General features: G+C 39.9%; 1 protein-coding gene and 1 pseudogene across 1 annotated transcript in view; one reads left to right on the top strand and one right to left on the bottom strand.

Annotated features, from left to right (window-relative positions):
* The window catches only part of ENPP1 (ectonucleotide pyrophosphatase/phosphodiesterase 1), a 67439-nt gene extending 61674 nt beyond the window's left edge, over window positions 1–5765 (bottom strand). The window contains exon 1 of the mRNA XM_037520410.1: window positions 5515–5765. Coding sequence (XP_037376307.1) covers window positions 5515–5754 — 240 coding nt within the window. The 5' untranslated portion in view covers window positions 5755–5765. The remainder of the gene's footprint in view (window positions 1–5514) is intronic.
* Window positions 5766–15840: 10075 nt separating this feature from the next.
* Window positions 15841–16141, top strand: LOC119251532 (heat shock factor-binding protein 1-like; annotated as a pseudogene).
* Window positions 16142–17485: the final 1344 nt, after the last annotated feature.

The following is a 17485-nucleotide window of genomic DNA, read 5'->3' as shown; positions in this document are numbered from 1 at the left end:
TGGCCTTCAGTGAGAGCTCTCATCCTCTTTTTATAAAGCCACTGATCCCATCATGAGAGTTCTGCTCCCAATACCTCTCCAAAATCTAATTACCAAACCTCTGCCTCCAACACCAACCCATGAGGGTTGGGGCTTCAATATAAGAATTTGGTGAGGACACAGATGTTGAAATCATAAAAATTCCAAATAGTCTAAGTAATAATCACTGGGACTAAGCCCAAGAATCTATGCATTTAATTATTCCATGTGGTTCCCATGCACATTAATGCTTGAGAAACCTGACTGGGACCCTATGTGCCTCAGTTTCCCTATCTGTAGATTAAGATTCACTATCACCATACTGTCCTACATCTGAGTTGTTGAGAATCAATTAAGAATATATAGGACTATGGTGGTGGGAGAACTACGGGAACTACACCTAATGGGGGAAATTAAATACTGTCCAAAACTTAAAAATGTATGAAAATAAACTTAATGGAAAAAAAAGGAATAAGGTTTGATAGGTATGCTATTGTGCTAGAGTTAGAACTGTCACCAATTGGGGAAAATGGGTGAAGGAGATATAGATCTTTTTGTATTATTTCTTATAACTACATGTGAAGATTATAATATGTTGGTTCATTTAAACTAGTTGTAACAATATTTAGTGTGTAATAAATACTTAATAAGTATATAAATATGGAAAAAGCTTCCTAAAACTGCAAAGTGCTATTTATGTTCTACCACCTACATTTCCACCAAATCTTATCTAAAAGTGAGAGGAAAAAAATAATGAAAAAGATTACAGATGCTACCTTAATTTTTGTAATTAAACTGCACACAACTAAAATACTCAGTAAATACCATGTTCTAGTTAACATTTAGTTAAACATCACTGTGACTCTTTTGAAAAACCTTCTTAAACATATCTTTCCCCTTCTTTTCCTTGGTAAATCCAAACTTAGCTCTTCTCCAATGCCAAAGGTTTTTCACATTGGGTCAGAATTCTGAACATCTTGTTGCATAGGACATAGGCTTGGAAGAGTAATCTATGTTCTACCTTGAGTTCATTTGCTAAAAGTTTTCTTGTTTATTTTTTGTTGTTTAGGGAATATTTCATGGTAGATAGAAGTATGTTTATTTTAATGAAAGGCACATCTCTAATTACAAGTTATGTACTGAAGGCTTATTTGTTCCTAGGCTGTTTAGAACTTGAAATGCCTTTCTCGTAGCTAAAAAGAAAAAACAAGCTATGAATCATGGCTAAGTTCTCTGATTTACCCCTGAAGTCCATAATATAGATGAAATACATTTGCTAAAGTTATATATTTTGCAATGAAACTCATCAAACTCAAAAATAAAACTGACTATAAAAACTATTTGCATTTACCATTAATATTGATACCTGAGGGGAAAAGTTTGCTGGAAAATGAGAAGTTGATAAGTATTTCTATAAATATTCTCAAAAGGTTAATGGCCTCAGGGTTCTTTTTAATTTATTTTATTTATTTATGCATATAAGAGCTGGGGTGTAGGCCAGAGGTGCAGGAGCAGAGGGTGAGAGGATTCACCAGAGACAAAGTAGGGAGCAGAACAGGCAGATCCACTGAAATATACTGTTGAGGGGAGCAGTGGGTGAAACAGGAGAGGTCTGCTGCGCCATGTGGGTTAACTACCTGGCAGGGGATTGAACTTGTGCTTCAGTGGCTGCAGATAGCTTCATAGTGCTGAGACTTAAGCACAGTGCAACCAGGGAGGCCCCACGCCTCAGTTTTTTATCATACAGAACACATGAGGCCTCTCAACATGGTCACTAGGGATTCTCTTGAGAGTCAAAATTAGGATATGAAAGGAAGAGGAGATGGCAAAAGCAGAGTTATCTGAGTAAGTGCAACATTAGAGGGGACAGGAAGGTATTGAAAGGGGAGCTGTGCATCCAAGAGAAAGAGACTGTAAGGAGTGGAAATAGTTGAGATATAAATGGTAAAGAAAGAAAAACACCAGAATATGAGTGAAGGCAGAAGAAAGGGATGGAAAGCAATGCTAGAGAAGACAGTTCCCTTCAAGAGCCGTGACAACTGAATTTGGTATGTGACTGCAAAGTCACCAAAACAGAAGAGGCCTCAGTATAAGTAAGGGGATTCTCCTGTACCCACAGGATGTCCTTCCTTCCTAGTACATGCCAAATGGTCATACTGGACTGATCCTGATTCTGAAAGCAAGTCATCACATCACTGCCTCTTCTTGATACACAAGTCATAGTTGTGAACTTTCGTTGATAGCTCATCTACTGCCCCTTCCACTTCAGTGACCCAATAAAATCATATCCCAGTTTAGATATTGCCACTGAATCTAGACCCAAGTGTTACCTCTAACAGTGCATCTGTATTTGGATTTATAACTATCCACTGATCATATGGGTCTGTGGTTTTTTATATCTTGTGCTGCCCTAGTCATAGTTATCACTTAATCTAAATAAAAATGCAGTGCATTCATTCATTTAACCAGAACAGTCAGGCACTATTTTAGGCCTAATAGTAAACACAACAGTCTTAGTGAATTCCCAGAAACCCTTGCCATATTTTATTAGAGCATGTAAAACAATTACCATAAGGGGCGAACAGGAAACTTCCTTGGCCCCAAAGGTGCTCTGGACATCTCAAAGTAAATGCTGAACTGTGACTGGAAAGGTTAATTAAATTTCAGAAACCAAAAAGCAATGTTAATTCAGTTTGATTAAGAACAGAGAACTATCCTGACTAATCTCTGCGGTGAATTCTAGAGATAATGCATTGCAAAAGGAAGGAGAGAGAAGCTAACAGAATTAATAACTTTCACACCCAAATTTCTGTTAAACAATGCCAACCCCATGCAAGACAAAGATTTCTTTCACAAAAAGGTAAGAGTGGTCTTTAATCACTGCCACCCACACAAAAATCAGCTTTTGCTATGTGTGCTTTGAGTACACTGGTATACATATTCATAAGAACAGCAGGTCACAAACACACCATAATGCTGCAGGAGAGCTCACTGGGGAATGGACAAGTGTACTGCAAGGTGGCTGAAAATTACCACTTTAAAATGATGTCAGGGGACAAGGTCATTTCAAATGAATCTTCAAGTCCAACCTCAGTGGAAGTTTACATTTCAGCTCAAATCTTAATTTGGGGCCAAGAAAGGGCATCCAGTATTTAACATATTTACTGAAGCATACAGAGAATAATACTTGTGTTTGCCCTCTTCATGTAGTCTGGCTCAGTTTCTAGGCCTGAGCATTTCTAGGGCCCAGGGCCAAACGCTCCCAGAGCAGAGTCTGCTGGTCTTCCCCAGGGATCAAACCATGTTGGAAAGAAGAGGAAGGCAGAACCTTCCCAACTATGTCCACTCTCACATACCTGTATCATTTCAGCTCATCTGAAATATTTTCAGAAAAAGTACAAGTCCTGTACCCACTAAATAATTAATTCTCTGCAAGGCAACTCTTGTTTTTATCATGCTAGATAAAAACTATACACCTAAGAATCAACCCCATATACAATAATTACTCAAGCTCTTTCAACTTTATTAAAAGTGTGATTTTAACCTAAAAAAGGAATTCCTAATTGCACCCTCTTTCTAGAAGGCATGTTCCAGTGCTGTTGGATAACTGTCAAGTCCCCTTTGGAAACATTTGCAAAATGCATAATGTGAGGAAGGGTTGGGGGATGGGGCAGGGTTGGGGATGGAAGGGTGAAAAGGTGGTATTAAAGTAGGGCGGGGAAAGATCAGTGGGTAAAGGATTTCACTTTCAATCCAGTCCTCAAAAATAAAGCAATGTGTTTTGGTGTATATTAATGTCCCACAGTAGAGGATAAGACATGAGGTAAGAGTGCTTTCCAATTATACCAAATTAGAAATAGATTACAGCAAAAGGTGCTACCTAATGAAATAAAAAAAATATTAATGATCACAATGCTTTTGGAGGTTAGTCCTGACACACTTCCATGTCAAACACCGAGTTGCTTCATCAGTGTAAAGGAATGCTATTTACCCAGCTAATTGTGTCAAGAACTGAAATGCATAATCCAAAGGTAGTCTTTTCTGATAACTAGTCTGGATCTGTAAGTAAATAAGTAGGTAATATTTAAATATTGAATTTAGCAATTGGAAAATCAGCAGCTTTTCACGACCAAAGGCATTGTGTGCTAACCACCTGAAAGTACCAATACTAAATAATTTTAAGTGACCATTTGTAAAAACTAAGGTCTCCCACCACCACCAACAACAAAAAAAGTGACTCAATGAACTCAAATGAAAGTCTCATCAACATCATGTGATTCTACACTCAAACTGCGACATAAGATGCAGGAATCTATCCAGGATGCAAACAGTATGTGGTTTAAACCTTAGGCTTATTCTCAAGTACTAAGTATGTGACACCACCTCATTCTAGGAATGTTGGTTCCTCAAAGTGCTGTAACATCGTCATGATATTCAAAACACAGTGAAAATGGAACCCCTTAGGAAAGAAACAGAGATTTCAAAAATCAGAAAAGGCATTCTCTGCACAGCACAAAAATCATAGTATGTAAGTGATGATAATGTACATTTTGACGGTATTCTATGCATAGAAATCTGTTACTTCTATACACCACCATAATAGCAACTACATCTTCATTTAAATTGAAAAATTTACTTTGCCACACCCATTATTCCATTTGATGCTTACAATAATCTTATGTGTTTTGCAATGGAGTTTAATTCTCTTTTTAACACAAAAAGAAACTGGAGTTTGGAAAGAGCTGCAATTAATAAAGACCATGAACCAAAACCCCAGGCTTTCTACCTCTCAGTCCAGCACTTGCACCATAGATCAAGAATGAAACATTTCATAAAGTTGACAATGCGTCCTGCAACTGTCCTAACAAAACAGCAGAGGAATAACTAGTACTTCTGCTGGCAACTAAAACCATATAACATGTGCTTAAAAGAAAGGACAAAAAATCAAACACTTCCTCACATACTATGAATAATGATGAAATAGCTGAACACCTGCAAGAAAACTATCAAACAAAGCTAGACAAACGAAAAAGTCATTTAGAAAGTTCCTAATAAAACAATCCGTTGAATCCTGGCAAGTGGAATCAGTGAACAAGGAAAGTCATTGATACCGCACCCAGAGCCATAGCAAAGAGGTAAAACCTTTCCAAGACCAACAACTTGCGGGCTGGTATTTTACCCTCCAACACTCTACACTTTTTAGAAGGCAGAGGTGGTGTTTCTAAAGATCACGATTTAAAAATCCCGACTTCAGCAAAAGGCTCACAGGCATCAGCACTGCAAGTGAACCATCCCCCTGGGGTAAAGACAAAACACACAGGGGGTGATGCGCAAGGACAGAAGCCTGCAGAGGAGTGTGCAGGAGGAGCTCGGGAGCTCGGGGCCGCCGGCACTGGCGCTGTCCCTCTCCGGGTCTGGGGTGCTGACCGCGCTCGGGGCGCACCGGCTGCGCCGCCCTCCCTGCCCCCCGGGGCGCCGGGCGGGGCGCGCACCTACCAGCGAGAGCACTTTATAGGTGTTGGGGTCCTTGGCCGTGCGGGCGCGCGCCGCCTTCTCCAGCGGCTCCTCCCCCAGGTCCATGGGGGCCAGCAGGGACGCGGCCGCCTGCGACTCCCCGGACGCGTCGGCTGCCGGGCCGCGGCGAGGGTCGCGCCCGTTCCCCGCTGGGCCCTCCCGCGGGCCGCTCCCGCCCTCGCCTCCACGACTCCCGCCCCCCGCGCAGCCATCGCGCTCCATGGTGGCCCCGGGCGCTCAGGCCCCGCCGCCCCGCCGCGCCTTTAATAGGCTCCGGCCGCCCCGCCCCGCCCCGCCGTCGCGCCCGCCCCCCCAACACCCCCGCCAGACCCCTGGCTGCGCGCCCGCCGCCCAGCGCTGCAAATGAGGGAAAAGCAATTCTACGCCCCGGATTATTTGGCTTCCTGTCTGATTTCGGGCACTCAGCGTGTCGGTTATTTTGGGTCCTTCACGTGGGCGTGTCTTTAACTTCACCCCGAGCCTAACCCTCCCCGCCCCCGGGCACCATCCAAACTCTTGCAGGAATCGCCCTGCGTCGGCTGCGCTGGAATTGCAGTGCGGTCTGCACAGGGCATGAGATCATGGGGCCCCAAAATAGAGGGAGAGGAGAAGGATGCAGCGAGGCTATTGCAGCTTCTCAAAGCGGGAGAGTGGAATCCGCTTCTGGACGGAGGAGCAAATAGGATCTAGGATCGACCATGTGGGAAGGTTTCCTTCTTTTTCTCCTCTTAGAAACAAGAATTCCCTCAAAGCCCTGCCGCCCACCACCTATGCAGCTGTGAAAGAGGACTCGCCACCCTTAAAATATCTGCTTTCACCAACATACATGCATATATGGGACATTTAGCTTTTTACGCTTTTGTATAGTTTCTATGTTTGTGGCGCTGCTCTTTTTTTAATATATTTACTTATTAGTTCCTTTAGATTTGTTCTAGGAAAGCTTCAGTGTCCGTATTTTCCTGTTCAAAGGCTGACATTGATAACTAGGTTAGTAATATCAAAAATTCGAACGATTGTTTAAAAATGAGCAATGATGTGGGCCTTCCTCGTGGCGCAAGGGGTTAAGACACATTCTATGAAGCTGTCCACAGCCACTGCAGGACAAGTTTGATCTGCGGCCAGGGAGCTACCCACATGGTGCGGCAGACCTCTCCTGTCTCATCTGCTGCTCCCCTCAGCAGTGTATTTCACTCAGTCTGCCTGTTCTGCTCCCACACGGTCTCTGGTGAATCATCTCCCCCACCACCTGTGGCCTGTACCCCAGTTCTTGTATGCATAAATAAATCTTAACAAAATGAACAATGATGTAAAAAGTTAAAAATTTAAAAAATAAAAACTTTGAATGCAACAGAAAATACTTTGATTCTTTATGGACTGTGGGATATGCACCGTAGGCTATAATTCTTAGTGGGTTTTTTTTAATTCAATTGCGGTTATGCAACTTTACACTTCCTTTCTCATCAGTTAGAAAAACCACAACTGTAAGGTGAAGAGAGCTCTGCCTGTTGAGGAGAACTCAATAACTTTCAACTCCTTTTCAGTACCCACCGACTTCACTGACCAAGAAAAGGTATACCTTTAATTTCATTTTGATGATGATTACACAAATATATACAAACAAACATTTAACAGATGTCAAGTGCTGTCCCCTTTAAACAGGTCAACTTGGGATGCTTTCCATTTATACTGATAGTTCTTTCATTCAGTTATGAATCTCCCATGTTTTGGGCTCCATCTAGACATGCGTATCAAAAATGAATTAAAAAAAATCTTTCCCAAGTGACTTTATATGGTGAAGGTGGTGAAAGTGTTATAGGGCAGCCCCGATATTGAACGGGTTGCCTGGCTGTGGGTCCTCACCCGCGCGCTTACAAGGGACTTATGAATACTCCACTACAGGCACACACAAAAGGTTAATAAAAGGTTTATTTACAAGGGAAAAGGAAATAAGGAAAATGTACAACTCAGGGAGAAAATAGGGAAATAAAGTCTTTAATGCGTCCTACCTGATCCGACGACCTGGAAACCCAAAAAGCACTCTCCGAGCTGGCCGGACACTGGGAGCTGGTGGAGAGTCAAAATGGGGGACCCCTCCAAAGCCCACGTGTCTGGCTTTATGCCAACCTGGCTGCTTAACCCCACCCTCAGGTCCCAGCCACCTTCCCTTTGGTGGTGATGGGATTTGGAGTTCCCAGTGTCTTTGGCTTTGGCCTGGGGTGGGGGTGGAGTCCACAAAACCTGTATGGAATTAGCTTTAGGACATCCTTTTCCCCCTAACAAAAGCAGTAAACAAAAATGTAAAACTCAAGTCATATATGTACAATAGAGTCATACATAGGGGAGTTTAGTGGAAAGACTCTCTGGCATCTTGGAGAAGTAAAGGTCATTCATCAAACAACATTCAGTTTTTAATTACCTTTGAGTCAGCTCACAAACCACCCAAGAGAAACAGGTTTTCACTATTTCATAGTGACACATAATTTTTTTAGCCCAAACCTGGCTCCAAATTTTCCTTTGACTGTTTCCAAAAATCAGATCAAGGACAAAGATTTGCTCCACAGACTGTCAAATAAGTGGCAAAAGTTCTAAAAAAGCAACTCCATGGAGTCATTCCACAGATTCTTCGTGGCAGACAAAACAAATGGTGTTGAATGTGTAACTGCATCCCAAGGACACAAACCTTGTTAAAGACTTCACCCAGGGTACAAGTCTGCACACCATCTACAGGATCACAAACTCAAAGATAGATGCTGACAGGAGCCAGGGCAGAACGAGGTAGCCCCTGTAGGTAACTCTGGGACCTGTGGAAGGGGACAGCAGTTGGTGCCAGAATTCTTTGCCTCTTGTGGTCAGATAGATTTTTCAAGACAAACAGGAAATTTAGATGTTTGTGTGAATTCTCCAGATTGCAAAATGTTGTCTACAAAATTCAGTGAAACAATTTTTTAAAACACTTTAAAGGCCAAACAAAATGTACAAATCTACAGACCACCAGGATGCGGCTTCTGCCTTATGTTCTTGCCTTGCCTGTGCCAGTTGAGACTTTTATGAATAAATTTAAGAATCCAGTGAAAATTCAAAAATCAAAGGAATAAAAATGAGTCAAGTATGCCACTTATCTTACTTACCTCTAGACACTGCAATGCCTGCAATGACGTCTTATCCCAATCTTGTTTGTGTTCTAACTAATCTGAGGGACAGCTTCGCATTCCAAAAGGTAATAAAGTCATGAGACATAGTACTGCTACACATCTTCTCCAACTGATGCAAAAGTAGACAGTGAATGTTTCCTGCTGGATCCTAACCCACTCCGCTTTAATGATTAAGGACTCTAATCTTGGTGCAGCAATACACATGATAGTTTACGTTCTTGTAAGATTCCTTAAGTTTTACAGTATGTAAATGAAACATTTCTGTCTATGTTTAGATACTTTGACAGACATAAGGCCAAAACTCCAGACAAAACCACTTTGTCTATGCTTGAACTATGGCTTCCGAAGTTGAGAACACTTCTTAACTTTTAAAAAATAAAATATGTTGAAAAGTAATTATGTTAGCAGCTGCTTCAGAGCTTCTTCAGCTTTCCCGGTTCTCTAGCAAAATACCAAAGACCTCTATCCTGTCTCAAAAATTTTAAGTATCTCAGGAACTTTAATCTTCATAAGATTTAGGGAAAAACAGTTTCCATGGCATTAATTTATTTTTAAAATTTTTGTGACATTCTGATTTTCCTTTCCCTTTGCTGAGCACAAAAATATGCTCTCTAGAGGAAGAATCTTGGATCATTATGTGACCTTGTACAGATTACAAGTATTCTCTGAGTTTTGGCTTCATCATTTACAAAATGGTGTTACCTCATATAAAGTACAAAAACAGATAAAATAATCAGATGAAAATTTGGTTTCCTCTGGAGGAGGCTCTGTCTATCTATCTATCTCTGGAGTCTAAACAATCATGTATATGTACTTCATAAAAATTCATCACTATGCCCTTATTGTTTGTGCATTTTTCTGCATATTTATCATACTTCAAGAAAAGTTTACATAAAAGTTTAAAGAATAAAATAAAATGGTGTTGCAAATAATGTCATAAAATTGTACTTTCTATACATGCCAACAAGATATTTTATATTTCCCCAACATTACATGAAAAGTTAAATCTGTCCTTTCCACCTTTAAATCAATCAATTGGCACGGTTAAGAGAGAGAATTAAACCATTTAAATTCTATATAACTGTGTGTAATTTATGAGTTATAATGTCTGGGAAAGTTTGAGAGCTGCCATTGGACATGCATCTACAAAAGGGGAGGTCTTGCTACTTATCTTGCTTGTTTTCAGTGTAACTTTGAATCCTGAAATGATCTTTAGTGAGAATTCTGTGCATTTTTACAACCAGGATTTTGTTGAAAGGACTCACAAATCCCTTTATAGTGACATAGCTGAAAATCCATACCAGATTTTTAAAAAATGCTAACAACATGGATATTTAGTTTCACTTTAAAATATTGTCAACTGAGTCAATATTTTTTAAAACACCATGGAGGGGGGCAACAATATATGCATCTGTAGGGGTCACTGACCTACATACAGGCTATCAATTTGCAAATTCTATCCTAGGAGTGTGCAAGGTCTGTGTGCAAAGGATTGGATGGAATTCTCACTCAGTCTCCATTTTAACTCCAGGTTAAATATTCCCTGTTTGTGCCAATGTCCATTCTATAAAGACTAAATCACAGTGTCTCAATCCCTTTCTAGCTCTTTACAGTAACTCAGTGACTGGTACTATCTGAAGAGCCAAATACATGTTGAGATGAGTAAGGTGTGACTAAAGGGCTGGTTCCCCAACGTACAATTGCTGTATTATTCAAAAAGAATGGGAATTAGATGCTGGATGGCAAAAGCAATAACTGTCTACATCAGTTTGTTCAGTTCCTGACTTACCAATGGAGCCTTCTAAGCATTGCAACGTGTCCATTGTATTTTCATCTAGGACAATGAACACTACTAAAAAAATCATTATTTTACTTTGATCCCTTTTTGTGTATTTGGGTTAACTCAGTGTTTGAAGGTAATGGTGCCCATTATTCCTGTTTGTTCCCATGCATCTACTCTGCAAGATATTTGTTGGCAGGCGTTCGACAGAGTTCTTGCTGCAATGTAAAAAGAGACTTTGCTTTGGTTTGCTTCTCTTGGTATTGTTCATTGGATCTTTACTTATCCGTGTCTGATAAGGTCCCTGTGCACCTTTCACTTGGGTTTCCTCAAGTGTTATTGGTAAATTTCTAATTCATTTTCTTAGCTCCATCAAGGCTCAGGAATCCTTTGTATTTGGTTAAACTCTACCTTAGTTTAGAATAAGGTTGCATATACTTCTAAATATAGCCACAGAGTCCATCCAACCATGATCTAAGTTCTTTATATCTTACTCTGAGTTAGGGTGACTTTACCTTTAACTATAAAGCCCCACAGTTTAACTCCACTGGCTTTCAACTGTCTGCATCAGGCTGTACCAAAATGTGCCACAGTAGTACACTGATTATTTCCAATTAAAGAAACAGCCAAGAAGAAAATGCTATCCTAAACCTTCCTTTCAATTTAAAATAGAAATTTTCTCTTTTCTGTTTCCCTGAAAGCAGGAAATACTTCTACATGAAAGGTAACCTCCCTGCACAGAAATGGGGAGACACCCTTATCTCAGAGATAGGTATGAAAAACTATGTAAACAAGTTCTGCTTTGCTCACTGACTTAGTTGGACAAACTGAAACTTTCAAGAATTTCTTTGTCCTGTGCGTTCTCTACAGATATATTGCTTCTTTGTCTAAGAGCTATATACTGTTTTGGTCATTCACTAGATTCCTTATCTTATGAAACTCTACACACAAAATTAAATTTGTCTTTTCTCATGGCCTCCCTGGTGGCACAAGTGGTTAAGTCTCAGCACTATGAAGTGATCTTCAGCCACTGCACCATGAGTTCGATCCCAACCAGGGAGCCAACCCACATGGTGCAATAGATCTCTCTTGTCTCACCTGCTGCTCCCCTCAGCAGTGTATTTCAGTCAATCTGCCTGTTCTGTTCCCCACTCTCTCTAGCAAATCCTCTCACCACCCTGTACCTCTGGCCTACACCCCAGTTCTCGTATGCAAAAATAAATAAATCTTTAATAATAATTAAATTTGTCTTTTCTCTTACTAATCTCTCTCATTTCAATTTATTATTGGGTCAGCCAAAGGAAACAAAGATGATGAGGCAGAAATCCTCCCCAAATGTTCCTTCCACAAAATAGGTACCTTCCTCATCCCTCAAGGGCATGTGGGAAATTCTGGATTATTCTCGCCCTATAACAATCAACAAAAGCTTCTGAGTGCTCCTCCAGGTTCTGCCTCACCACACTCAACAGCTGGCTTTCTATTCAGAAGGAAGCCCTTTGTATTGATGAGAGGAATGTTCTGCTGACATTTCCTTCATGAGACCTAAATCAAGAAGTAGGTTAAAAGGATCTCACTTTGGATTTTCTGTTCAATCTGTTATAGTGTAACAGGGTGGTCCCCAGGAAAGGGGGAGGTTCCCTGCCCCACCCAAGGGAGGGTGGAGCTGAGCAGGGAGAGGAGAAGCTGAAGAAGAGACTGAGGAAGGAAGCAGGATGGAGCCAGAAGGAGACCTGGAGGAGGCGTGTGGATCCTAGAGACATGTGAAGAAACTGCGCTTGTCTTTTGGTTGTGGACTGGGTGACACAGATGTGGGTGAGACCTGTGGGGAGGTGACAATGGCAGCTTTTATCTTGATATTGATTTTGCTCTTTTCCTTCCGGGCTTGTCTGGTTGTTTGTGACCCTTTTCTGTGGGTCCCCACTGGAAGATGCTTTAGACTTGTAGCAGGCTTTGGGGCCTTGTTCTGGGCCGATCCCATATGGATGGACTTTTACCCACGAGGGGACGGGTAACTTTCTAGTTCATTTAGAAACTAGACTCTTTGCCTTACCTGTATAACAATAGGACAGGGAGAGGGGCCAGCCCAAACCCCGCAAACCTGCCTATTCTAAATGGGTTCTGCCATCCGCCGCATCAACACAAAACATATGACACTTTAATGGGAAGGAACTTTAATAAAAACTAGGAAACAATACAGGTAAGGCAAAGAGTCTAGTTTTTAAATGAAGCACCCAAAGTTACCCGTCCCCTCGTGGGTAAAAGTCCATCCAAATGGGATTGGCCCAGAGCAAAGCCCCAAAGCCTGCCACAAGTCTAAAGCATCTTCCAGTGGGGACCCACAGAAAAGGGTCAGAAATAACCAGACAAGCCCGGAAGGAAAAGAGCAAAATCAACATCAAGATAAAAACTGCCATTGTCACCTCCCCACAGGTCTCACCCACATCTGTGTCACCCAGTCTACGACCAAAAGACAAGCGCAGTTTCTTCACGTGTCTCTAGGCTCCATGAGCCTCCTCCAGGTCTCCTTCTGGCTCCATCCTGCTTCCTTCCTCAGTCTCTTCTGCAGCTTCTCCTCTCCCTGCTCAGCTCCACCCTCCCTTGGGTGGGGCAGGGAACCTCCCCCTTTCCTGGGGACCACCCTGTTACAATCCCCCCTTTTAATAGGGAACCTCCCCCTTTCCTGGGGACCACCCTGTTACAAATCCACCTACCAACCCATAATCCAGGATTTCAGCACATCAGAGGTCAAGTCATCCAAAAGGTGGCTGACAGCTTCCCTTAAGGCTCTCTCTTTTCCTTTTCACACTTCACAAAACTGAAGAGTCAACTTTCTCTCATTCCGGCATAGCAGCAACTTCCTGACATCATCTCTTGAGTTCTATTTCCCATAGTTCACTTTTTTTCAGCTTTCAGTATTAATATGTGAGAATTTAGGAATCTGGAAATCATATTCTCTCTTAACAACACCTGGTGTTAACAGCACCTAGACAATCAATGGTGTTAAAATTTTACTATTGTAGATGAAAGTTAACAATATAACAGTTCCTTTACTTTTGTATGTTTGATATAATAAAGCAAAGTTACCTATCTTGTCTTCCTCACCCTATTCTGAAGTAGGTCGATAATTCTAGCTCATAAGGATCAGATCACTCAGGAAAACAAAAGGAAAAACTCATTCATTCCTTTCAAAAAGTATTACCCATTTACATCACATTCATATTCATGTGTATATGAAAAATCCTGACACTTTTAAATTCACTATTGATGTGGTCATCAAAGCTCATTAGGTAGGATTATGGAACACAGAAGACCAAGATTTAGGCAAGCATATGGTCTTTCTTCTCTCCCACCTGAGACAACACTGCTATAAATATGCCATAGTTACAGGATAGTCTGAAATTTGGGGAGATATGGAGGAATGTCGCAAGTCTGGGTTCCAAAGAAAAAGAATGTGGTCCTCCTCACTGTGTTGGGGACAGTATTCCATGCATCAAATGTTAAAGTCTGCCTCCATATAAGACAGATTTGTTAATTCTCATAATACGGAGTTGGGGGCCTGGAAGAAGCTCTGTATCTCTCTAAATCTTAAGTGATCCAAAGCCAAAATATTGGAAAAAATAAAATAAAAAGGGAGTGTCTCAAATCTTATTTCAAAATAAACATCTAAAAGATAGAAATGTAAACATATGTACACAAAAAGAAAACATATAAATGCATATGAAGAAAATATAAATGATTATCCAAAATTACCTCATAGTTCTTGGCTTAGTCAAACAAATAATTGTTGAAAGAACGGTGAATATTAAGAAAGTATTGTTTCTTAATATGCAAATATATTTATAATCTTTTAAAGTTAATCACAGTTTAAAAAACTTAAATTTTGGGGCCTCCACGGTGGCTCAGCGGTTGAGCGCTGGGTTACAAAGCTGCCCACAGCCTCTGCAGTGCCAGTTCGATCCCCGGCCACCAGGCAAGGGTCCCACATGGTGCGCAGACTCCTCCTGCCACCCATTGCTCCCCTCAGCAGTGTATTTTGTCAGCCTGCCTGTTCTGCTCTCCGCTCTGGCTCTTGTGAATTCTTTCGCCCTCCCTGCTTCTGACTATACCCAGTGCTTGTATAAATAAATAAATCTTTTTGAAAATAAATAAATAAATAAATAACTTAAATTTTGAAAGCATGACAAACAATCCAGTTCTTTAAAAAAAGAAAAAAATATATATATAACATGGGGAAATATGCAAAGAGCAGTAAAAACAAAACAAAACACTTAGCTGATAATGAAATGCATGTGGCCAAAAAGAAAGATTCAAAGTCAAGTCTTCAATAATAAGAGTAGAATTTGCCAATCAAAGAAACAATGAAATATCAATGTTATTAAATTAGACAAACATATGAATCAATTGTTTCATATTGAATAACAAGTTACTAGGGACTATTATCCGTTGTATAAGGGAAATAAAGCTTTATATTTGCATCATTTATAGCCTAAAGGCAATTTTGGGAGCACAGATCAGGGAAGAAGGAAACAAACAAAGCCTGTGGTGTCAGAATGCAAGCGTTAGAGATTGGTTTTCAGAGAAGCCAAAACAGTCATAACCTATACAGAAAATTACAGATAGGAAGGAATTGGGGAGGAAGGAAAAAGAAAGAAAATGGAATTAGAGGTTGCTCTGAAAATTTGTAGTAAGATGCCCTTGAGACTCTGACTGGGAATAGTTTGTTTCTACTGGTCAGAAGAAAAAAACCTTAGAAAATACAGAACAATGTAGATACCTCAGAAGATTATCACTTTGGAAATGGAATTTAAAAAAAAAACAACAGTTAAATGCTGCTCTGGAGCTAGCCTACAAAAGTTTAAAAGTGAGCTTTAAAAAAGATCAACCTAACTACTACATGTCACAACAAGATCCAACACAAGTTAAAGGAATACGACAAAATCCATCAATAGGCAACATAAAACTCACTGTGTCAAACATCCAGAACTTACCAGACAAAGAAACTGAAAAATATGACATTTTATTAGGAGAAAACTCACCAACTAAAATCACCCAAAATTACAGGGATTATAAGAACTCGTTAATGAATGACAACTCAATTCTTTTAAGTAGCAACTTAGCAAAAATAGAAACACATATTTTAAATGGTGAATAATATAAGCATTACAGTCTCCATACATTAAAGAAATTAGAGGGAAACATAAGCATGATGCAGAGAGAAGTAAAAGATGTGAAAAAGACCAAAATACAAGTTCGAGAGATGAAAAAGACTATCTGAAAAGAAAAACACATTGGGGTCAGGGACACCTAAGCAGACAAACAGATGTGTCGACAATGGCCTTAGTCTTAGTCATCACTGCCAAGCCAGGAACTGGGGAGATGGGCGAGGTGGACCCCAAGACTATGCAGGAGCTCATAGTGGCGCAAACTCTTCTGCAGCAGATGCAGAGTAAATTTCAGACCACATCTGACCAGATCATTGGAAGAATGGATGTTATGAGTAGTCATATTGACAACCTGGAGGAAGACAATGAAGATCTAATGACACAGGTAGGGGGTGGAAGATTCGGAAGGGGAAAATAAGATACCTGCCACACAGAAGAGGCAAAGGTTGCAATTTACACCAAAATCTGCAACACCATTTTTACAAGTCAAGAGAACACTAAACAGCTATTTGTAATGAACTCCTATGTGTTGACAGATTTTATATTATAAAGTGTGCATTATAGAGTGATTTCCCCTCCCTCGCAGTTTCTTGAACATGGTATCTTCACATCTTGGACCTTGTTACGTTGTGCAGTTAAATATTAAACACTACTACAACTTTGGCAAAGAAAGAAAAACACATTGGGTGGTTTTAAGAACAAATTAGAAACAGGAAATAAAAAGTGTGGTGAAATTCAAGACACAGCAATAGAAACAATACAAAACAGACTCACAGAGAAAAATGAATAAAAGATAATAAACAAAACATCAGCAACCAGAGAGACATATAATTTCTATATATATTTTTTTTAAAAAATAAGGGCAAAATAAAAACACATTCAAATAAACTAAGCTGAGGCAATATCCCCAGTCAAATTTCACTACAATAATTATTAAACAAAGTTATTTAGACAGAAGGAAAATGATACCAAATCAAAATTTAAATCTACTCAAATGTATAAAGAGCAAAGAAATTGTAAATATTAGGATGGTTATAAAGAATTTTTCCCCCTCATATTAATCTCTTCAAATAGAATTGATGTGTGCAAAACTAATGACAATTTATCATGGGATTTACACCATATGTGGCCATAGAAGACATAACCTAGGGCATTTATTGACTCTGCTGTGAGTAAAGTTTTCTCTGGCCTGGAATGTGTGGTTTTCTGTGACTTGATAATTTTGTATCAGGCATAGCTGAAAGATCATAATGTATCTCAACAGAAACAGTAATGGAGGGACCATATGTTTATTGAATCCTTACCATGAACCAAGCATTACCCTAGCCTCAGGATATAAAAGAACATCAATCTCCTTTAGGAGTTTGAGTCTAGTAAAAGGAGATATAGATTAATCACATAAATGATGAGGACTGTAATTTAAAAATTGTAATAAACACTGATGTGAAAAAGTATGAGGCTGAAATATATCACTGGAGAATGTGAGTCAACAAGTGGTAGAGAATTCCTTAAGGATGTAACGCTTGAATCAAGGTTTGACAGATAAGTAGGACTTAACTAGAGAAAATAGAAATCAGACTACAGATCCAGGTGATTTCAAAACATGGCCTTTGTTGGATGTATAAGGTCTGTATGTAGAAAGAAATGAGATAGATTAGCTATGAGTCATAACCTGGTGGTATTCACACATTTCTTCTTAATCCACCATTTTATGGGTTCCATTTCATACATGAAAACAATTCAAGGTCCCCAACATTGTGAGAAATAGTTTTGGGATCTAGAGAGCAAAATCTAGAGAGAAGTCACATGTTAAAAAAAAAAATACTTCAAAGTGATTATATAACATATCCCTGAAATGT

The sequence above is a fragment of the Talpa occidentalis genome, unplaced genomic scaffold (genome assembly GCF_014898055.3).
Source record: "Talpa occidentalis isolate TD23 unplaced genomic scaffold, MPIMG_talOcc4v2.1 talOcc4.2, whole genome shotgun sequence".
In the NCBI taxonomy this organism is placed as follows: Eukaryota; Metazoa; Chordata; class Mammalia; order Eulipotyphla; family Talpidae; genus Talpa; species Talpa occidentalis.
This window is presented reverse-complemented; position numbering and strand designations above follow the sequence as displayed.